The sequence below is a fragment of the Natator depressus genome, chromosome 1 (genome assembly GCF_965152275.1).
Source record: "Natator depressus isolate rNatDep1 chromosome 1, rNatDep2.hap1, whole genome shotgun sequence".
NCBI classification, from domain to species: Eukaryota; Metazoa; Chordata; order Testudines; family Cheloniidae; genus Natator; species Natator depressus.
Genome location: NC_134234.1, coordinates 312108381 through 312131686, shown reverse-complemented (window position 1 = coordinate 312131686; position 23306 = coordinate 312108381). Strand labels below are relative to the sequence as shown.

The window sequence follows — 23306 nt, the reverse complement described above, 5'->3', positions numbered from 1 at the left end:
TTGAAAGAACAATTTGAAGGAATGATTAATACTATTACTGGCTTCTATGATGAATAATTGCAAAAGTATAATTTTATTAATCTAAAATGGCACATACTGTATCTAGCCTCAATTAAAGATTAACACAAAAGAGAAATGCTGTATGTATGTAAAAAGGAGAGTGTTTACAGCCAGAGAAAGTACTTCTTATTATGTATAAGAAGCATTTGAAACAAGCGATAAATGTTGACAATGAGAATTGTCTGGACTTTACAGTACTCATGAAAAGCCGTTACCAGGCAACCTCTGGGTCACCTATTTCTTGCACATACTAAATCAGAGTTGTAATAATTATTGGAATGTACTTTACATGGTTTTTCAATCTGAAATAAATAAATCTTAGAGTGCTATTACTTCCTCTCTTTTATGCAGGGATTTAGGCACATCCTTCCCAGGCCCCACTAGCATTGATGAGAGTTGTGTATAAATCCTCAGATATCGAGAGGAGACTACACCTGTAAATTTTCAAAATTGCTATTAACTTATAGATATAGAGTGAAACAGAAAAATGAGACTCCTGCATAAGAAATTGAACACCCTGGGCTGGATCTTCCAGCCCAGAGCATAGCAGCTGAAAAACCCCCATAAATTGCAAGACATAGATGCAGAACAGCGCACAAGAGAGTGCTTGTCTCTATGCTCCTGTCATGTTCAGGCAGCACTGTGCTAGACTGCAGTGCAGATGTAAACTGAAGGTGTGCTACTGTGGAACCAGGGTGTTGAACTAGGAAAGGTGGAAGCAATGGGTACATAGCCACTTTGCCAGTGGGATGGATTGCCCCCAGCCATCCACATGTAGCCCAGGGAAGAATAAACTAAAGCAGTCATAAGGATCTTTAAATTACACACCATACTTGTGGGAGCCAGGGAACCATGCACAATAGCAAGAAGGCAGATGAGAGATGAATAACATCACCTGGCCTATGCTCCATCTCAAATACCGCAGGAAATATTTTAGTGTAAAGAAATTACTGTGATGGCTTATTATTAACACCTAGAGGGATAAAGATAAATATCTTCTGCATCACTGGTCAATACAGACTGCATACTCGAGAGCAGTCTGTGTGAGGATATCGTCGTTGTAGCATTCTGTCTCTGTGCCAACATGTGCTCCTAATGTTTCTCCGCTCGTTCATTCTGTGTTACTGCTGTCCCCATTTCATGAGCAACCCATTAACAGAACCACCTCCAGCTGGTCTTGGCCTCTCAGTGCTGTTCTGCCTCCAATTTCTCCATGATGTGGCTGTACCACAATTGGTGAGCTTCTTAACCTGTTTCTTGTTTCGCCAATCTTTTCAGTTGGCTTTTACATTTGCAATAGTACCTCCCCTATGACCTAATTTAGCCACAAAGCACCTTTTGCTTATTGTGTGCACACTGTTCTGAGGGATGATATGGCACTCTTCGTTTGTCTGTAATTGTACATGACTGCGTGTGCCTTTTTTATTTTACCAGTGTGTCTTTCCATGGAGAAATCAAAGCTTTAATATTTCCCTGTCAGTCTCTCTTTGTTATTAATTACAACAATATCCTCACATGGATGTCTGGAGAATACACCATGACAGGGATGTCTCTCTTATCAGCTGAAGATGAGGATGTTGAAAATGTGGTGGTGGTGGGGGGGGGGGGTGTTCTGATCAACCAGATTTCAAGATTTTTTTCAGTGATGCATGACTTACTCTAATAACCTGAGATGCTTGGGATAAAGGTTGCAAGGGTCTAGCTTCATGAAACTCCCAGTTTTGCTGTGAAAACTTTCTAGAAAGAAGAGAAGCAGTAGTTCCACTTAGCTTAAACTTATTATATTGGTAGCAGTAGCTGTATTACAGTAAGGCATGTCTAGTCCCAGGACTCCTTTGTACTGCGTATTGTACAAACAAGTAACAAGACGGTCCCTGGCCCAGAAAGCTCACTGTCTAGGTTTATGATCTGACCCAACAAGTAGATGAAATAGGTGAGGGCATGGAAGGATTGTATTAGATTGTGATTGTGTTCTAATGTGTTTCAGAAATTCTCAAACTGGTATATTTGTAATTTAACACTGCTATGTAAACTAACTGGGCTAGGGATGACATCTTCCTTTATGTTGGTACAGAACCTAACACAATGTGGCTTCAATCCTGATTAGGGCTTCTGTGCACTAGCCCAATGTAAATAACACACACATAATGCATCATTTGTTTGGTGGTATATTACCAGCAGCTCAGGTTTCTCCCATTTCCTTTAATATATAATATTAATTAGCGTTCATTTAAAGACTAATAATTTTATTCAGTAAGTGGCAATAGACTTTCCATTTTCACTTTATACAGTAATTTCCTAGTTCAGATAGTATCTGATTCCCTACTGCTTTTGCTAATGGATAATGCTGCTTCTGTCATGTTTGAGCTCTGAAATTTAATTGCCCAGAGTGGCTGATACCTATTTGCAACAGCTGCTGAACAACACTCTTTAAAATGTTATAATTGCATATACCAGAGTCCTTAATTTAATGTACATTTCTTAGAATTAAAATTTAATTATCCACAAGGGAGCTAGAGCAGGGGATCCAAAGGTGCTTCATTTTGGGGGGGACCACATCTTAAAACAGAGATCTAGGGCCAAATTCTCCTCTCTTATATGTTCTCTCTTGGAGTCATGCCTGATTTAAACCAATATAAAGAGGTTCTACTTCCTCTACCAACCTGCCCTTCATAATTGCATAGTGTCCTTGTGGCAACTACAGTGTGATGCTTGGTTATGTGAATGAAATAAGCTCTGTTCCTCTCTCTGGGAACCGTTTAGAGAAGAACCTCCCGCTGTGGTTTGGAATATAGTATACACAAGTAGGCTTTCTTTTTGGTAAGGAAACAGGCCTCAGGGTGTGTTCCTAGCAGTCTACTACGCTTTAACTTCAGAGATTCATCCAACTTCCTGTTAAGTGTCTGGGTAGCATAATCTAACAGGCATTGACTAGACTACATACTGTGATAAGAACTAAAACAGCAAGGGCCAAATTCTGTTCAGTTATACTGGTGCAGCCATTGATTTCAGTGGATTGCAGTGATATAACTAAAAGCAGAATTTGTTCCTGTTTGCACATTGTTGTTCCATACCTTCCTGCATCACCCACTGCTTTTTTTTCCTCACTGGACATACTGAGGTTTGGTTCTGTCCCCCTATGTTTTTGCTTCCTTACTGGGTTTGGTAGTGTCCACAAGTTTAGTTTGCAGTTGACTTTGAACTAAAGAAACTCCCAGCAGAGGCAAGCATTAAGCAACCACTGTTTTTGGTTGTTGGTACAACACCTCACACAGTGGGGTCCTGGTCCATGATGGTTCTATGGTAATACAAATAATAATAATTACAGAGAAATGCTGTTTGCTTGTTGTTTTTGTTTTTCATGTTGCATTTAGTTGATGAAAAGGTCTCTAGAAAGGTTAAAGGTCCTGGACTAGGCTGCAGTTTGTACCAAACATCACTACTTGAAAGACGATGGATGCTTCACCACTGTGATGGGAATAGCTCCGTTGGCCACCTGGAAGAGCTTCTTGGACCACAAATTGGGAACTGCTGAGTTAAAGGAATAGATGAATAAAAACAAAACAGGAATCTAATATATAGGGCACTATGAAGACTAAAACAGCCTTTATGCAGCTGTGGATCAGCCAAAGCTCAGACTCTGTAAAGCTAGAGATTGACCTTACTCTGCAGTGTACATTTTCCATATAAAGCTGCAGAGTGTCCTAAGCATGCTTTCCATGTCATCTTTCCAAGGAAGAGTGTCTCTGCCTAGCCTAGGTCACATGAATATTGTCAGGGATTCATTCAGTGCATAGCACAACCCCCAACATACGAAGAGGAGAGATTAGGTTCTTTTCCAGCTGACTGTTGCTCAGCCAGGGAAACACTTCAGGGTGGAGTGTAGCCCAGACATGAATGCTTCATGGATGACCGTTCAAAAACAGAGCCCATTCAGGAATAAGAGAGAATGGACTAAAGACTTCCACTCAACTGAAGATCAGGAGGAGGCCTTCACTCCAACAATAGGCAGTTGCCTCAATTTCAGTGGTCAGGGATATGAGCTTTCCTAGCTTTCCCTTTTCAGCAATTGACAAGAGAGGCCTCTAGCTGAATTGATGAAAATAAAACAAGGATGTGGCTTGGAAGTAATTTTTCTCTTGTGCCCTGAATGAAAGTCCACGGGTAGGTGTTACCTTCACCCTCTAGTAACTCTTGGGATGCGTATGACACCTATTTTGGGGTGTGATGGTGGGAAGAAGGGGAGATGTGGGGCATGAGAGGCAGAGAGTTCATTTACATGTGGTCTTCACTTCCGAGCTGCTGTCAGGTGTATAGGGCTTGGCTTTTGGGGATGGAGAGGTTGATACTGCACAGCAAGCAGATCTTTCCTCTGAATAGTACGGAAACATTACAAGGTTAATATGGAAATGTAGGTTTAAAATCTTATCTGTCATTGGGAATCTACAGGAATTACTTTGTCTTCTCCCTTGGTAGCAGCTATGAGCTTTAGGGCAATTGAATGCTAAATTTCCCAGTGTATCACAATTACAGAAACAAATGTACTGTAAGAGAGGGAGAGCTTTTGAAATGTTACTAATTACTTCATCAAAGGCTTTAATATTCTTTCTTGTGATTATCCTGGCTCACCTCCCCTTATTCAATAACTGTTAGCGGGTCTCCTCCTTAACATTTCCTTTATCCTTTTGGTAAATATACTTGTATGCTAAGTACAGTATCTTGCAAGCTCTTGGTTAGAAAATACTTAAATGCACACCTGGGGGGGGGGGTAAGTGCAGGGGGACAAAGAGATTCTGCCACATAACATAACTGTAGCTTGGGGAACATTGCACTGAACTGCACCTCAGGAGAGTATGAATTCTAGTCCCAGCTCTTCCCTGACAGTTGTTAAGATTTCTGTGTCCTTCCTAACCATTATTCATACTCATACTCTCCACTTTACAAGAAGTAGTATTCTGCACTCATTTTATACATAAAGTAACTGAGAGCAAGCAAAAGGTCACTTCATGAAGAACTGAGAATGGAACCCGGGTCTGTAAAATAACACTACTAAGTATCATTAACTTCCCCATTCTTTTTGAAGGAGCTTGCTAAATATGTGCTTGAGTAACTCACACTAGCACCATATGACTCTTATCTCTCTCTCCCCCCCCCCATGGTTAGACCATACACAGAGGTTTTGACTCTGCTCCTGCCTATGTAACCCAGGCCTGCTCAGTGTGGTACTCTGTCCCTCTTTAGTGGCACCCTAGACCACCTAGAGATTGATGAGGCTGCTACAGCTTTGGCTAATAGGCCTGTGGCTTTTAGCTCATGCAATAGAAGCTCATACACTAAATTTCAGACATCCCAGGTTCCATCCCACCCACTGCAACTGGGGTCTGTCAGCATTACAAGCAGGGGCTCGTCCAGGATATCAACTGGGAAGTCTCTGAAACTCAGGATGCACTTCCTCAGCTAGGGGACGTATGTAACCCGTGCCTGCTTGGGGTGGTGCTCTGTAACCCTCTAGTGGCACCTAGGCCATCTAGCGATTGATGAGTCTGCTTCAGCTTTGGCTAAGAAGCATGTGGTTTTCAGCTCATGCAGTAGAGGCTCATACACTAAGCTTCAGAGGTCCCAGATTTGATCCTGTCTGCTAACGACCGGGGTCTCTCCTGGTGTTACACTTACGTGCAAACAGAGCTGATTCTTTAGTTCATGTGAAAGAGGCTCATTCTTTTATATCTAGAGGTCCTTGGTCAGTCTCTGCAAATGATTGTAACAAGGATGTTACACTTGGCTATATTATCTCTAACCACTAGACCCCATGCTGCTCCCAGTGCCAAGAACAGAAACCAGGAATCCTAGGCCCAGGTCCACAAAAGTACTTAAGCACCCAAGTTTCATTTTTAGCCATCTCTGTGGTCCACAAAATTCCTGCTCAGGTGCTGCCTAACCCTGTAGGCACCAAAATGTACTTGGGATCTACATTTTTTCAGTAAAAGTTCCCTAGATGCCTATGTTTTTGCCTCTGGGCATGTGCACTACTGCCTCCCTTTAGGTAACTAGAGGCCTATCTCCTGCCTAAGCCCCAGAGTAGATCATGAACTAGGGAGAGATAGGTGCTCCTCTGCCTAACTCACTTTCAAGGTCTTATCCAGTAGGCAGACTCAGAGGCTACCTAATGCCATACAAAGCAGCCAGTGAGGGGCAAGGAGGAGGGAAGGAGAACAACTTCTGTTGGATCCTTTAGCACAATGGCTAGAGTACTCATTGGAGCAATAACAGATCAGTAGTGCTAGTCCCCCTTTTGCCTGATGAGGAGAAAGTATTTGAACAGGGATCTGCCACCTCAGAGGTGAGTGCCCTAAGTTCTGGACTAGTGCATGATGTTCACTCTTTCTCTGGCCCAAATAATATTTAATGATACAATTATTTAATTGAAGTGGAACAACTTCATAGATATTGAGAGCCCTCACATCAGAATATCCCATAGCTCAGTGGCTAGAACATCCATTCAAAAGGTGACAATTCCCTGTTCAACTCCCTTATTCTCAGCAGGCAGAGGGGGAATTTCAACCAGGGATCTCCCTCATATGAGATGAGTACCCTAGCCAGTGGGCTAAAATGTATAAGGGATGCTGGCTGCCTCTTTTTCCTCCCTTCCCCCAAAATTCAACAGGAGAGAGAGCTGCCTCAGAATACCCTGTGGTCCAGTGGTTAGGAGACCCAAATTCCTGCTCCACATCAAGCAGAGGGGGGAATTAGAGCACTCACCTAGGATGTGGGAGACTCAGTTTCCTACATCCTAGGTGAATGCTGTAATCACTGGGCTAAAAGTTATAAGGTTGGCAGCACCACCACCACTTCCATGAGTTTTGTGAAGCTAGCTTTTAAAAATGGCTGGAAACAAAATGTTTTGGGTTGAATAAAATGTTGGTTTGAGCTGATATGGAGCGTTATGATTTGCTGAATTTTTTTCAAAATTTCAGCTTTGAGGGGAACTGAAGTTTTTCCCCCACAATGTTTCAGAACTGCCAGCAAGCAAAAAAAAAAAAATCAGTTATTCACCCAGCTCTATTTCGGAGCCAACATAAATCCAGTTTTGCAACCAAAACAAGCATACAACATAAAAGAGAACTCAATTTTATTAAAGTTTCAAGATTGTAATCCCAAAGTCTCCCTTAAAGGCCAATTTCAGGGCCCGTATGCTAAGCAGGTTATTTTGTTGTATAACTGTGTCATCATCAGCTGGTACTTTGTTTTTCAGAACTGCTAGTGCAATAATAATGAGCCCAGTAGTAATCTCTGCAAAATCCCTCCCCATAGCCAGCTATATTGAAGCAGAATGAAAAAAAATTGGCAGCAGGCATCTAGAAATTTAGATATTAACTTTCTAAAGTTCATGCTAGTTTGTGCCCTGTAATAGCTGCGAAACCAGAACATTATGTTTCTGTGCCGAACCTTTTAGTGGAATCAAAACATTCTCCTACTACAAGCTGGCTCACAACTACTAGGGGCTTGAATGTTAACAATACTTGTGACTGCAGTAATAGAAATGTAGTCAGGGAGGAAAAAGGGAAAAGCCCCGTGATTGGTATTCAGAACTCTCACTGCACAATGCAGTGAATTCTACTGCAACTACTGGGAAAAAAGGAGGAGGAATAAATCTGGGAAAATAAAATTCAGATACAAAACCCTGCATTTAATAATGGTGAGGGTGTGAAATAAACCCACATAAGCAAAGAAATTCATGATTGTGGTTGAAAATCTGGATCAAAACTGAGACCTTAGTAAAGACTTGCTATATAAAGAACATAGTGGGCCTGAACCAAAGCCCATTGAAGTCAAGGGACTCCCTTTGAGTACAAAGAAAAGGAGGACTTGTGGCACCTTAGAGACTAACAAATTTATATGAGCATAAGCTTTCGTGAGCTACAGCTCACTTCATCGGATGCATTTGAGTACAGTAGGCTTTAGGACAGGTCATAGAAGCAGGGGTTAAAGTTAGGATGATCTGGGAGAGAACAACTCACCCTCCTGCTAAAAGCAGGAGAGCTGACCTCCTCTCTCTGGCTTCGGCAAATAGCACCTCCTCACATCTCTCCCTCCTCTATAGCAGCTGTGCTGTGAGCACCACATCTCACTTTGATCTACTTTAACCACTGCCTGTATGAGTTAAAGCTCTGATCGTCCCTCATCATCCCTCTGTGTCATCCTATGTCCGCCCCACTTCTCTGCCAACAATGCCAGCATCAACTACCACCTTTTCCCACCAGTCGTTTTTGTGTTTCCTTCAGGAGCAACAGGGAAGGGTTAAGGGTAGGATTATACCCTATCGACGTTTTTAAGCACATCTTTGTCAATTTCTGAACCAATGGAAAATAATAATTAATCAACCCAAATGAACTCTATCTGGCTGGACTTTAACACAGTTGTAAATGTATTATTTTAAGAGTGTGATTAAACTATTGGTCAAGAATAGTGTGGAGACATCTAATTTGCTTATGTTATGGGAAGTGTTTCCTGCAGGTCCATATGATCTTAAGTTTTATTGTGTCTTGGATCTTTCCAAAAAGAACATTAGGATCCTTGATTAACATTTTTGCATAGCCTTAGCCAAGACTGGGTCATTTCTATGGATACAGAAACTTACTGTATATGTAGTGGTCCTTAATGCTCTGTGGTTATGTGTAACAGACTACTTAGTTTACAAAATTTGTAATTGCTCTTGGGGGTGAACATATTGGCACTGAATACTTTGGAAGAAACCCCCATAAAAGCCATAATTAAACCATACTATTTTTCTTTTATAAACACACACTTTTGAGGGAATGGGAAAATTTTCATTTTTTAAAGCTCTTCTGTCACTTCAGATGTGTCATGCTGGGTTATCATTGTTCATTGTGCATTTGGACATGTTCTGATGGCCTTAGCATAACACGATGTGATGTGTTACAACGTGTCAGGTCAGCCTGAATGTTTTAAAATACATTTTCTTTCAAAGATACAAGGGACATTAGTGTTTTAGTTACTAACTTTTTAAGAAAGAGAAATGTTATTGAGAATCAGAGGTGCTGGGACAATTTTTATAGCAGGGGTGCTGAGTGAGAGCCACTGGACCAAACTATAAACCTTGTATATGATGGGGGGGATTCAAGCCAGGGGTGCGGCAGCACCCCAGCATCCCTAGTTCCAGCACCTATGTTGAGAATACCAGTTATTTCCTTACATATGTATTAAAGAGAGATACAGGGTAAAGGCATTAAGCTGAGTTGGGCATTTATTTGTTTTGTTAAATAAATAGAAAAAGGAAAATAAGCCTAGCTACTTTTTGATGGAGTTATTAGTGTGTCATGTCACCCGTAATGAACAAATGTAGGGCTAACTGTTGGCATTTCAGCCATACTCCATAGCAGAGAGCATGTGCCCCACCATTTGTCATCACTATTGAACACACCACCATCCTTCCTATTCCTCAAGTCTGTAAGCAGTGGGTTATTGCTAACTTCTCTCTCTCTCTCTTCTTTACCCTTACATCCAGGCTGTGTCCAAATCATGCAGCTTCTTCAGCCACAATATCTCCAAGTTATCTCCCACACTGCCTGACTCCCACCCACACAAAACACTGCTGTTATAGTCTTTCTAGCCCATCAGTTGAACTATGCCATTCCTTGTTTGAATCCCTCAGCTGGTTCACCCTTCACTTTTGCATCCAGTCAAAGCTTTGCCTTGAAGACCCTGCATAATTCTACTCATTCCTACTTTTCCAGCCTTTTCTTCTATTGTGTCACCCTACACTGCTGCACAGCATTGCCAGATGCATTTGCTGCTTTGCTCAATCCATCCCCTATGTCTTCACTTTCTTCCATGCCACCCACTACACATGGAATGTCTTTCCTGAGCTGGTCTGCAAAGCTACTGCCATCTCCCCATTCAAATATTTTCTCAGTATAAACCTCTGCTATGATGTCTATAAGAATTCAGCCAATTAATAATGGCTCAGGAAGAGTGGTAGTGGAGGATAGGTCATAGATTTATAATATAAAACAAAACTAAGTAAAAAAGCCTGGAACACTTGGTTTGTGTGTTTTTATCTTTTTTTTCCCCTTTAGGGCAAGTACTCTCATGTGTGTTTACTGTACCTAGCACAGTGGTCTCCAAACTTTTAAGTCATGCCTCCTCTCTTACTCCTGTGTAATCTGTAAGCATTGTGTTCCTCTCCCACCCCCTGGAGCCATGGCCGGAGCCCTGGTTGGGAGCTGGGCTGCAGCCAGAGCTGCAGCTGGGGCTGGGGATGGAGCAGGGCTGGGTGGTGCTCCCTCCCTTCCCCTCCGCCCCCAAATGGGGGCTGGCCCAGGCCCTGCCGTCTCCCCTCCCCCCCATGAATGTTCCTGATGGTGTGTAGAGAGTCTCGTCCCATAAGCAATAAGCCTAATTCAGCCATAATGCCTACACAGTGCTGAGAAGCATGGGCCTGATGGTTTTGAAAAGTTTCAGCTTCCATTTTAGATATTTATCTGGCCCCCATTATTGTGGTCTCTTACAATTAGTAGTACCTCACAGTTTCAATGGGTTTATCCTCACAATACCCCTGTGTCATAGGGAAGTGCTATCATGCCCATTTTATAGATGGGGTACTAAGGCACAGAGATATTGACCCCCCCCACCCCAGGTGAAACAGGACAGCTGTGGCGGAGCAGGGACTTGAACCTGGCTCTCCTAAATCCTAGGTTAGGGCCTACAAGAGTGGTGGGCAACCTGTGGCTCGCGGGCCACACGCGGCCTGTCAGGGTAATCTGCTGGTGGGCCGTGAGACAGTTTGTTTACATTGACCTTTCACAGCCATGGCTGCCCGCAGCTCCCAGTGGCTGTTGTTTGCCGTTCCTGGTCAATGGGAGCTGCAGGAAGCGTTGTGGGCCGCAGGGGAACGTGATGGCCACCGCTTCCCGCAGCTCCCATTGGCCGGGAACGGCGAACTGCAGCCAGTGGGAGCTGCGGGCAGCCGTGCCTGTGGACAATCAATGTAAGCAAAATGTCTTGCAGCCCACCAGCAGATTACCCTGACAGGCCGTGTGCCCACCACTGGCCTACAGGATCATCCTTCCTCTTGTGTACTTAGTCTCCTGCCTGTGCTGGTGAGTGCAGGGAGGGGGAAAGGAGTGTGACCAGGGCAAGCTGCAATAACCAATTAAATACATCTTTTTATCTCAAGATAGGTGGCTTGTTATGCTCTCTTAGACTTACGCTCATGGAACTCCATTGACCCTGACTTAAACTGGTGTAAATTATGGGAGAATCAGGCCCATGGTGAGTAGTTGATGATTTACAGTATGTGAGGCATCATGCCCACCATTAACTGTTCCATACGTTCTTATGCTTAATGTTAATTTTTCTAAATCCTGGCAATAGCTGAATCTTTCACATCTTTTTGACTGTCATGTATAAGCCCTTTGTTCATAGAATCAGATTACTAGTAGCATCTTTATAAAATGCGCACAATAAACTTTGTCTGACTCTTGATCTTGAGTATGGATAGGTCATCTCCACAATACATTTATGAGAACACCTCCAGGTGCAAGCCAGGTGAGACTTGTTTAGGGAAGGATGCTGCCTCACTTGGTCCCCGTCCAAACTAAGACTAATTTGAACTGGTGTCAGCCTGAGGATAACATTCCCTGCAAATAACATCTGCGCACAAGGATATTGTTTCATTCCCACATGAGCATTTGAGTAGCTCTAAAAACAGGAAGAAAACAAATATTTGTTCCCACACTATCATTACAGTAAAACAAAAGCTTCCACTGTTTGAAAGAATTTTGGAAAGCTATTAAGTTTCAGTATTGTACATGCTTAATACAGGTAAAAATGGCATCTTCTGGGATACCTTAGCTTGATTACTTGAGAAGAAGCATTTACCAGGAGTTAATAAATATTGTTCTAATTTAAGCCACTACTCAAGGGACCAACACAAGTTGTTAGCTAAACAGAGTTGATCTTTTAATGAAAGTGGAGCAGAACTGTGTTTGGCATGGGTGGGAATAATTTGTGGTGGTCTCAGGCAATAAAGTTATGTAATAATGGTCAGCACTTGTACTGGTTTCATATATTTAAACCAGTTATTGTCCCAGTAGGAAGCATTTCTTTTATCACAGCTCAAAAGCCCTCTTTTCTCATCATTTAATTCATTTTGACATTATCCTTTAACATTATCTACACTTGCATTGGCTGTTAATCTTTTTTTGCTTTTTAAGTGTGTGTGTGCAGATAAAAAAAAGTAGGCCCTTTTATGCCTACTTTAAGTGCTGATCACTCACATTTCTAAGTGAAATCAATGGAAGGTATTCAGCAGCTCTGAAAATCAGGCCCAAAATGAAAAATATAAACCCCTTAAACGAGCTGTAGGCTCATCAGCAGCAGCAGCATAATCCTTTTCTGGAAAATAATAGATATGTAAAGATGTAAGTGATATTCTTTTATCCACATTTAAGTGCTCTCAGACAACAATGGCATAAGATGCAGAAATAATAAAGATAAGAGATCTAACAAATATAAAAACGGTAAAACAATTGTGAATATTTAGATGGTCGTGCGTGATGTACTGGATGACTTGATTCTGGAAACAATCATTTGAGCACGTACTGTACTGTACAGGCACATTCACTTTAGGAAAGTATTAAGAGGCTTTTAACTATAGCATAAATAACATTGTGGCACAAAATGTTTTGATATGCCTTTAACAGAGAGCAGATAAGCAGAGATAAGGAAGGAACTGGAAGAATTCTATCTAAGGACAAGATGTTTTATGCTCAGCCCTTAATATTATACATGGGACTAGAACTGCATTGTTAGGATACCATGAGACTTTTTATTAAGTTTCCTTTATAGTTGTAGTGTTACTATTGTATAAATTAATGCTGTTGCTTAAGGTAAGGCTAGGAACTTGACCTTAAATGTAACAATTCTGGCCTGTGGATTCTGATGAATGTTTCTAGAGTAAAAAAGAACAGGAGTACTTGTGGCACCTTAGAGACTAACAAATTTATTTGAGCATAAGCTTTCATGAGCTCACGAAAGCTTATGCTCAAATAAATTTGTTAGTCTCTAAGGTGCCACAAGTACTCCTGTTCTTTTTGCGGATACAAACTAACACGGCTGCTACTCTGAAACGTTTCTAGAGTAGCACCTGCATTTAGAGGTAAATATAGCTCCTACTTCTGTGGTGGTAGTGGTCTGTCCTGTTAGCCACAAAACCGGTCCAATTTTGCCACACAAGGAGCAGGCTTCATTCAGTGGGGATTTTTCAGATAGTTTACAGCACCTGTGTGGTATGGAGTTCATCTTAGTGTGACTCCTGTTCCTGGTTGCAAACAGCATGGAAGGGAGAGGTGCCTTATGTATTCATTAGTCAAATTGTTTGACAAATATCTTTTTGAATATTTTTGCTATGTAGGTTTATTGGGAATAGTCTACATTTGAGCTACATTTAACTGAGGTTGGTCAGATAAGTCTCATGATGATATTTCTGATTTGATAAGCTCTTTCCAGAGAAAATAGTCATATTCCCTTCAAAGATTGCTTTCTGTGAATATTTATATTACAAAACTAAATGATTTAAATGCTCAACACAAAACGGGGATGAACATGGCTGAAGCAAAATCATTTTAAGATATCAAATGATTCTTCACTGTAAGTGTTTACACTATTTATTTAGTTCTGAACAATGTCAAATGGACATTCTCTCGACAGCAAATGGACCCTCACTCTCCCTAAATGTCACAAACTTGACTTGGCAGCTTTTGATGGGTACTATCTGGCAACCATACATTCTATCTCACTGAAATCCAGAGAAACAGCTATCCATGAAATGTCCCTTACTTAGGGTTAGTACCCTAAGATATCACAGGAGTCAGTTCAGAAAGTCAAAAACTATACTCTGAATAAATACACATTGTATCACCCACTGAAAATGCCCTTGTCCTAAGGGGTCAGATGGGGAGACACCGGTCTGTTAACCCACTCAAACACTCAAGGGAGGAACACACACAAAGGGACACTTTCCTACCCAAAGCATTACACATTCTTTCCACAGTCTGGTGCATGTGACTGCCTGGTTCAGTGTGTGACAGCCAGAATTGTAAGTAGGTGTAAATGACTGCAACAATAGTCTGGCCTCAGACTCTTGTTTTAGCTTCTTCTCTTATGGTTGAACTTTAACAATCATAAACCCATGTGTTGAGTGTTGATGACAGACGCTGTGCTTGTGGACTGCAATCTGTCTGATTAGAGTGGTCAACCTTCAAAAGGTTCCAATTCTGCCTTTGATAACAAGCTAGCATTGCCATGGTATTCCTGGTATTCTCTATACTTAGTACAGGGAATTCCTAGGGAATATTACCAATATAGTGGTAACCCTATTCAGCTACAAAGGTAACTTAAACAATTTAAAAGGTGACCAATGTATTGATGTATGGGGGTGGGGGGGGGGACATGGGCCGGGGCTGCTTTTGGGAACCCTGGCTCCCCACCCAGGGAAGGTTGAGGATCCTGGGCTCCCCACAGTGGCCCAGGCTCCCTGGGTGACTCTTACTATGGCCTGGCTCCGGCTTCCATTCTGGCTTGGGGCCAGGGGCTTGGGGAAGAGGAGGAGCAGGGCCACAGAGGGGGAGGAGCTTTGTGACCCCCCACCCCTTTCTTCTGAGGTTCTGGCACTCCTGACTGCCTGCAGTATCTCCACAGCTCACCCACATTGCAGTACAAGCCTGTCCCAATGTACCTTCATGGACCATTCCAAGAGGAAGTGTTTCTTTGATGAACTTATGGTTGATGTTCTAGACAGGTACAACAAGCAGGCCCAGTACCAAAGACAGAGGGACTTGTGGCTAGAGGAAAGACATGGCAAAAGGGAAGAGGAAAGGCTCAGGCTGGCTGCACAGCTTGAGGACAGAGTCTCAGTGTGGGAGCAGGCACTTGCTTTTCAGTTCCTGGAACAAGAATGGTGGCTAAATGAGGAAGACAGAGCTGAGCAGAAAAAGCTGTTTGAGCAGCTGATATCAGTAAGGGCTGCAAGAATACTGCCTCACCCACACCATGGCCTGAGCCCCCTTTGACAAACGCTGGGATGCAGTCCAGTAACATCTTAGAAAACTCCATGGCTGGGTAGCCCATGCTGTCTGGCCCCATGAGCAGCTGGGTAGGGCAACTTAGTCCCATGAAGTCCTCCATCTTGACTCCTTTCCCTGTGGATGTTTCTACCTGGCACCAAGTGCACAGTAAATGGGGAAAGAAGGGAAAGGAGGGGCGGGAAGGTGCAGGGGACATGCAACAATAAGGGGTTTCTGTTTTGAACATAGTTTTACTGTTTGCACTTGTTCTTGTTTATAAATAAAGCTTTTTATGTCATCAGGAAAGTTTACTGCCATCACTGAATCTCATCATACAATGTGTATTTGAAATAATAAAAGTAAACACATCATCATGGACAATTAGGAATTAGTAAGCAACCATTATTTCTCTATACAGTTAGGTACATCAATATGCACTTCAATCATTTCCTTGTATGCATCCATCCTGTGAATCATCCTCTACCCACCCATTTCATAAGTGGTCATGACATTCATAAGTACGTTGCATGACAATCAAGCCCTATCCCCACCCCCGCAAGCACGGTGATCAAGGTACTATTCCCCCTCTTCCATTGGGCCATGCAGGTCTATAATGTGGGAGCACAAAAGCAACCCTGACCTCTGTTGCTCAGGTACATCCAGCTCCAGCTGTGGCAGCTGAACTTTCTGGCGGAGGGTATCGATTCACAATCCTAGGTCCATTCAGGGGGAAATGGCTCACCTCTGGCTTCACAAAGATTGTGAAGAGCACAGCAAGACACAGTAACGTGCACAGCACTGATGACACTGGAATTCAAATGTGTCTGTAGACATCTCCAATGGGATTTCAAGCTACCAAAAGCACAGTCAACAACCATTCTGCACCTCCTGAGAGTGTAATTAATTCTTCTTTTGCCAGGGCCTCGGAAATCAGGGTATGGTTTAATAAGCCAAGGAAAAAGGGGGTACATTGGGTCCCCCAGAATAATGATGGGGACAGTAACTCTGTTTAGGACAATGTCAATTTGTTGGAATAGTATCCCAACGTGTCCATGAATGTAGACGCCTGATTGGGAAAGTTCATGATGTCAGGGTTTTTTCACCAGTGTGCCCCACATTGACATTCATAAATTGACCTCTGTGGTCCACAATGGCTTGAATAACAATGGAGTAGTACCTTTTACGGTTTATGTCACATGCTCCTTGAGGAGGGAAAACTATGGGCACATGATCCCATGAACCCCATTCTCTCAAAACCAGCAGTTACTTCAGGAATATATTTAATACCCACCACCTTGGGGTAAACTACACACCTGGTTGCCTCAGAAACGTCTGCCACCACTTTATCCACTGTTGACTCCTGAATACCCAATTGGCTGGCATTGGACCTGTAGCAGGCTGGGCTAGCCAGCTTCCAGACAGCTATAGCAACTGGCTTCTGGACTGGCCAGGGTATCCTCATGCATGGGTCTTTATACTGAAGGATCAGGGCGCACTGCTCACAAAATAGCAGATGTCATGAGCAGCATCAGACAGTTGAAGTCTGCTGTGCCTGTGTACTCCTCTTCCTCCTGCACCATCAAACTCTGCCAGGTGCCTTTGGTGGGTCAGAAAATGCTGCTTAAATGTCCACCAGCACTTCACATAAGCTCTGCCTGATTCTTGAAGTTCTTGAAAAGGTACCTCCTCCATGTTGCTCAGCAGGAAGTGCTGGCAGGCTGTTCAAACTTTCTGTAATGTGCAGGGTCAACAGTAAAGTTTTCCCATAGTGCACCACAGTCAAAGGGCTCAAGTGGCCACATTTCAGGAGGATGCTAGGAAGTCTGGGGTGTGGCTGGTTTGACTTGGGTCTGTGTGCTATAGTGTGGATGCCAGAGCACCAGGTTTGAGCCTGGATTAGAAAATTTTTAATGTAAGGTTAGTAATCAGTATAGATATTCAAGTCCTGGGTTCTCTAACCCAGGGTCAGCTGATTCAAATCCCACTAAGTCTGGACTTACATTGCAGTGTAGACATAGGCGCTGACTTCCCATCTGCCTGGTGGGTGCTTGACCCCCGCCCCGCTTTCTTCCGCCCCTGCACTGCCCTTGCCCACCCCCATTCCACCCCCTTCCCCCAAGACCCTGCCCTGCCTCTTCTCCGCTTCCTCCTCCTCCCTCCCTCCTGGAAAGTCCCAAGCGCTGCCAAACAGCTGTTAGGTGGCGGGGGGGGGGGGGTGCACCTGGGGAGGAAGGAGCTGGGATGTGGCATGCTTTGGGGGGGAGGAGGCGAGGAGGGGGGAGCTTGGTTGCCGGTGGGTGCGGAGCACCTACTAATTTTTCCTTGTGGGTGCTCCAGCCCTGGAGTCGGCGCCTATGAGTGTAGGAGGGAGTGTAGACATACCCTTAGTTATGTTGTTTCTCCTGTTTTTTAAAAAAATCTCTGGACTTGATTCTTTTCCTTATACTAGTCTAAATTAGGAATAACTCCACTGAAAACCACAGTTATAAAAGAGTAAAAGTGGAGCAAGTCACAGGAGAATCATGCCTACCACTTTTAGCTCATAGCTGCTATTAGTGTTACTGTGCTGATCATTTTGCCTCCTGTATCCTCCTTGATGGTTTCAGTAACTCACTCAGGTATATATTTATTGTATACTATTCAGTGTGCTGAAGACACTTTTGTATTGCAGTGTGATGTGTGCTGATAAAATAATACATTAGCTATGGGTTTATAAACATATGATGTTCTTTGGCAAGCACACAAGGCTTGTTTCATTGTTTGAAAAAAAAAATCTTTCTGCTAAACCATTAGAAGCTGGATGGCACGGTGAGATTTGATAGGACATGCATCTTCATAAAGATTTGGAATGCAAGCAATACAAACGAAGGTCCATTGTTGTTTTGTAGCTGTTCCGGCAGACTATGATGGCTAAATACTTCATGCATCTTCTCAATCGTATGTGCAACAGATACAGAGGTAATCATGCAGTTCTCTTATCACTTTTAGGTAAGCATCAATGACTACTGAAAAAAGAAAAGGAGGACTTGTGGCACCTTAGAGACTAACCAATTTATTTGAGCATAAGCTTTCGTGAGCTACAGCTCACTTCATCGGATGCATCTGATGAAGTGAGCTGTAGCTCATGAAACCTTATGCTCAAATAAATGTGTTAGTCTCTAAGGTGCCACAAGTCCTCCTTTTCTTTTTGTGGATACAGACTAACACGGCTGCTACTCTGAAAAATGACTACTGAGAAGACTTCCTTCTAGAAGACAAGCAAAATCCACACTATACCTCTTGCTTAATAAAGGGCTGTGGTACACAGCTGCCCCCTATACCCCATTGAAATGGCTAGGAATCTTTTTCTTATCTGCCAGATGAAAAAAAAGTCATGTATCAGCTGACCATCTGAGGAGTACATCTCTATCTAAGGTACTTATATGTCCCTCATTAATGTAGTATCTGAGCAGCTCAGAGTCTTGTATGTATTTATCCCCTCATCATGTGAGGTAGGGAAGTGCTATTATCCCCATTTTAAAGACTGAAGATCTGTACCTTAGTCTCTGTACCTCGCTTCTCTAAGATTCTAGGTGCCTCACTCCTTTGAGGATCTGGGCCCAAAAGTTATGCTCAGTATCACACAGGAGGTCTGTACCAGTGCAGGGAATTAAACCCAGGTCTCCCAAAGCTAGTGCCCCAACCACTGCACCATCCTCCCTCTTTGTACTGTGCATCAGAAGCAGACTGGCAGTCTACTATCTCCCAAAGGAAAATTGAAAGCATCCAGATCAGAGGGACAGTCAGGAAAAACCTCTAGATGAGATTGCCTGGTGTCCGAGTACACATGCATCAGCAGGAGAACTCTGAGATCTTGCCACAGCTCTCACCCAAGGGAAGATCCTGTCCTGCGAGTTCATAGTTTGTTTTAAAGCTGCTGCATTATGGATTATTTAAGCAAAATATTGTTCTCACCAAAGACAATGCCTGCAGCCAATCCTGTAAGAAACTATCTAAAGGTTTATTAACTAGGAACAAGGAATAATAGTTATTTACAGGTTAAAGCAAGCAAACATATACACACCAATGAGTCACCATCTAAATCCTAAGAGTGACAGAGTTGTAGTGATCTGTCAGTTGAAAGTGTCTTTCAGGGAGACACAAGAGGCAGTCCCAAGGGATCTATACCCTGGAGTCTCTAGCCCCTCAGGGTATGTCTACACTACCCTGAAAAACCCATGGCTGGCCAATGCCAGCTGACTCAGGCTTGTGGGGCTGGGGCTGCAGGGATGTTTCATTGCTGTGTAGATTTCCAGGCTTGGGCTGCGCCCAGGCTCTAGGACCCTGCGACGTGGGAGAGTCCCAGAGCTAAAGCTCCAGCTGACACCTCTTGTAGTAAACTAGTATTTCACACTTGGTAATGCTTCTCTCCTGACTGTGTGGGTTTATAGTTTCAGAGCATATACTTAAATATTACCTTATAACTTGTTATATGGATATTATAAGTGAGATTAATACATGCAGCAACTTACAAGCATTTCACAGAGTCTAAACACTAAATACATTCCTGTGAGACTGATACCTATTTTGAACAAAACTAATTTTCAGGTGACCTGGTCTGGCCTCCAGCTACAAGATTGTCAGTTCTTAGCTGATGCCTGCAGTCTGGGCTAGAGCTTGCCTCTGGCCTGCCAGCATCACACTGTAAACTAGGGGTTGTGAGTTGTTCAGTTCTCAATGGGGCTTACACCAGTAATAGTAAATTAAATAATTCTCTTTAACCAGTGGAACAATTTATCGAGGGTCATGGTGGATTCTCCATCACTGACCATTTTTAAAATCAAGACTTTTTTTCCCCCCTAAAAGCTATGATCTAGGAATTCTGGGGAAGTTCTACAACCTGTATTATACAGGAGGTCAGACTAGATGATCACAATGGTCCATTTTGGCCTTGGAATCTATTCATCTATTTTTGTTTTCAAAGACAGCTTGCTTAATAATAAATGCCAAATCAGGTTTCCATGGCATATCGTGTCCTACTTATTTGTGTAATTATCTGAGAAAGCGTTTTAGCAGATCCTGATGCATAAACACACACACAATCTCTGCAATATATTACAAGAAGGAATACGAAAAATGCAAAAATGGCATATTTGCTAGAACACAAACAGAGGGACTCCCAAATACAAACCTACCCCAAAATGCACTTATGCCTTTTCTGTGTTATTTGAGCATTACAGTAAAAGCACACTGTCTGATACAATACTACTAACTTGCAGTTATATAGCATCTTTCATCCAAGAATCTCAAAGCTGTTTGCAAAGCTAAGTAAAATGAGGATCATAATATATATTGTGAAAGAGGTAATGGGCTACATTCTTTAGGTGCAGCTCTGAGCAAGAGATGGTGCATAAAATGTATAAATCTAGGAGCAGCCGAGAGAGAGAGAGAGTCCTCCTGCTTTCTCCTTGCTCCTGGGGGATAGTAATTTACTGCTGGTCTATTCCAGTAGCAGTAAATCATTGCCACCTGGCTCCACTGCGCTGCATCAGCTATCCTGGTCAGTACATTGGGCGATGGAGCCAAGGCTCTGTCCATTCTCTGCCCTCTGTATTGAGCAAGTATCCTCACTTACTCCTATGACTTGGACCCAAGGCCCAACTAGCCCACTTAGCCCTGGTCTACACTAGGACTTTAGGTCGAATTTAGCAGCATTAAATCGATGTAAACCTGCACCCGTCCACACGATGAAGCCCTTTATTTCGACTTAAAGGGCTCTTAAAATCGATTTCCTTACTCCACCCCTGACAAGCGGATTAGTGCTTAAATCGGCCTTGCCGGGTCGAATTTGGGGTACTGTGGACACAATTCGATGGTATTGGCCTCCGGGAGCTATCCCAGAGTGCTCCATTTTGACCGCTCTGGACAGCACTCTCAACTCAGATGCACTGGCCAGGTAGACAGGAAAAGAACCGCGAACTTTTGAATCTCATTTCCTGTTTGGCCAGCGTGGCAAGCTGCAGGTGACCATGCAGAGCTCATCAGCAGAAGTGACCATGATGGAGTCTCAGAATCACAAAAGAGCTCCAGCATGGACCGAACGGGAGGTACGGGATCTGATCGCTGTATGGGGAGAGGAATCCGTGCTATCAGAACTCCGTTCCAGTTTTCGAAATGCCAAAACCTTTGTCAAAATCTCCCAGGGCATGAAGGACAGAGGCCATAACAGGGACCCGAAGCAGTGCCGCGTGAAACTGAAGGAGCTGAGGCAAGCCTACCAGAAAACCAGAGAGGCGAACGGCCGCTCCGGGTCAGAGCCCCAAACATGCCGCTTCTATGATGAGCTGCATGCCATTTTAGGGGGTTCAGCCACCACTACCCCAGCCGTGTTGTTTGACTCCTTCAATGGAGATGGAGGCAATACGGAAGCAGGTTTTGGGGACGAAGAAGATGATGATGAGGAGGAGGTTGTAGATAGCTCACAGCAAGCAAGCGGAGAAACCGGATTTCCCGACAGCCAGGAACTGTTTCTCACCCTGGACCTGGAGCCAGTACCCCCTGAACCCACCCAAGGCTGCCTCCTGGACCCAGCAGGTGGAGAAGGGACCTCCGGTGAGTGTACCTTTTAAAATACTATACATGGTTTAAAAGAAAGCATGTGAAAGGATTACTCTGCCCTGGCATTCGCGGCTCTCCTGGATATACTCCCAAAGCCTTTGCAAAAGGTTTCTGGGGAGGGCAGACTTATTGCGTCCTTCATGGTAGGACACTATACCACTCCAGGCCAGTAACACGTACTCGGGAATCATTGTACAACAAAGCATTGCAGTGTATGTTTGCTGGCGTTCAAGCAACATCCGTTCATGTGTTATCCTCAGGAGAGTGAGATATAATCCATGGTCACCTGGTTGAAATAGGGTGCTTTTCTTCAGGGGACACTCAGAGGAGCCCATTCCTGCTGGGCTGTTTGCCTGTGGCTGAACAGAAATGTTCCCCGCTGTTAGCCACAGGGAGGGGGGAGGGTTGAGGGGGTAGCCACGCGGTGGGGGGAGGCAAAATGCGACCTTGTAACGAAAGCACATGTGCTATGTATGTAATGTTAACAGCAAGGTTTACCCTGAAAGAGTGTAGCCAGTGTTTTATAAAATGTGTCTTTTTAAATACCGCTGTCCCTTTTCTTTTCTCCACCAGCTGCATGTGTTTCAATGATCACAGGATCTTCTCCTTCCCAGAGGCTAGTGAAGATTAGAAAGAAAAAAAAACGCACTCGAGATGAAATGTTCTCCGAGCTCATGCTGTCCTCCCACACTGACAGAGCACAGACGAATGCGTGGAGGCAAATAATGTCAGACTGCAGGAAAGCACAAAATGACCAGGAGGAGAGGTGGCGGGCTGAAGAGAGTAAGTGGCGGGCTGAAGAGAGGGCTGAAGCTCGAATGTGGCGACAGCGTGATGAGAGGAGGCAGGATTCAATGCTGAGGCTGCTGGAGGACCAAACCAGTATGCTCCAGTGTATGGTTGAGCTGCAGCAAAGGCAGCTGGAGCACAGACTGCCACTACAGCCCCTGTGTAACCAACCGCCCTCCTCCCCAAGTTCCATAGCCTCCACACCCAGACGCCCAAGAACGCGGTGGGGGGGCCACCGGCCAACCAGCCACTCCACCACAGAGGATTGCCCCCAAAAAAGAAGGCTGTCATTCAATAAATTTTAAAGTTGTAAACTTTTAAAGTGCTGTGTGGCATTTTCCTTCCCTCCTCCACCACCCCTCCTGGGCTACCTTGGTAGTCATCCCCCTATTTGTGTGATGAATGAATAAAGAATGCATGAATGTGAAGCAACAATGACTTTATTGCCTCTGCAAGAGGTGATCAAAGGGAGGAGGGGAGGGTGGTTAGCTTACAAGGAAGTAGAGTGAACCAAGGGGCGGGGGGTTTCATCAAGGAGAAACAAACAGAACTTTCACACCGTAGCCTGGCCAGTCATGAAACTGGTTTTCAAAGCCTCTCTGATGCGTACCGCACCCTCCTGTGCTCTTCTAACCGCCCTGGTGTCTGGCTGCGCATAACCAGCAGCCAGGCGATTTGCCTCAACCTCCCACCCCGCCATAAACGTCTCCCCCTTACTCTCACAGATATTGTGGAGCACACAGCAAGCAGTAATAACAGTGGGAATATTGGTTT

General features: G+C 43.8%; 1 protein-coding gene across 1 annotated transcript; it reads left to right on the top strand.

Annotated features, from left to right (window-relative positions):
• Positions 1-14822: 14822 nt before the first annotated feature.
• LOC141990432 (uncharacterized) lies at positions 14823-22943 on the top strand. The gene is made up of 3 exons (XM_074957637.1): positions 14823-15098; positions 21329-21737; positions 22317-22943. The coding sequence occupies exons 1-3, from the start codon at positions 14823-14825 to the stop codon at positions 22835-22837; spliced, it is 1206 nt and encodes a 401-aa protein (XP_074813738.1). The 3' UTR covers positions 22838-22943.
• The last annotated feature ends 363 nt before the right edge of the window (positions 22944-23306 follow it).

Bases quoted from the DNA above. Each gene is read 5' to 3' on its own strand.
- LOC141990432 (XM_074957637.1), top strand. From the start codon at position 14,823: ATGGACCATTCCAAGAGGAAGTGTTTCTTTGATGAACTTATGGTTGAT. The intron at 15,099-21,328 runs GTAAGGGCTGCA...AAAATCTCCCAG, and splicing joins TGTTTGAGCAGCTGATATCA to GGCATGAAGGACAGAGGCCA. The intron at 21,738-22,316 runs GTGAGTGTACCT...TTTCTCCACCAG, and splicing joins AGGTGGAGAAGGGACCTCCG to CTGCATGTGTTTCAATGATC.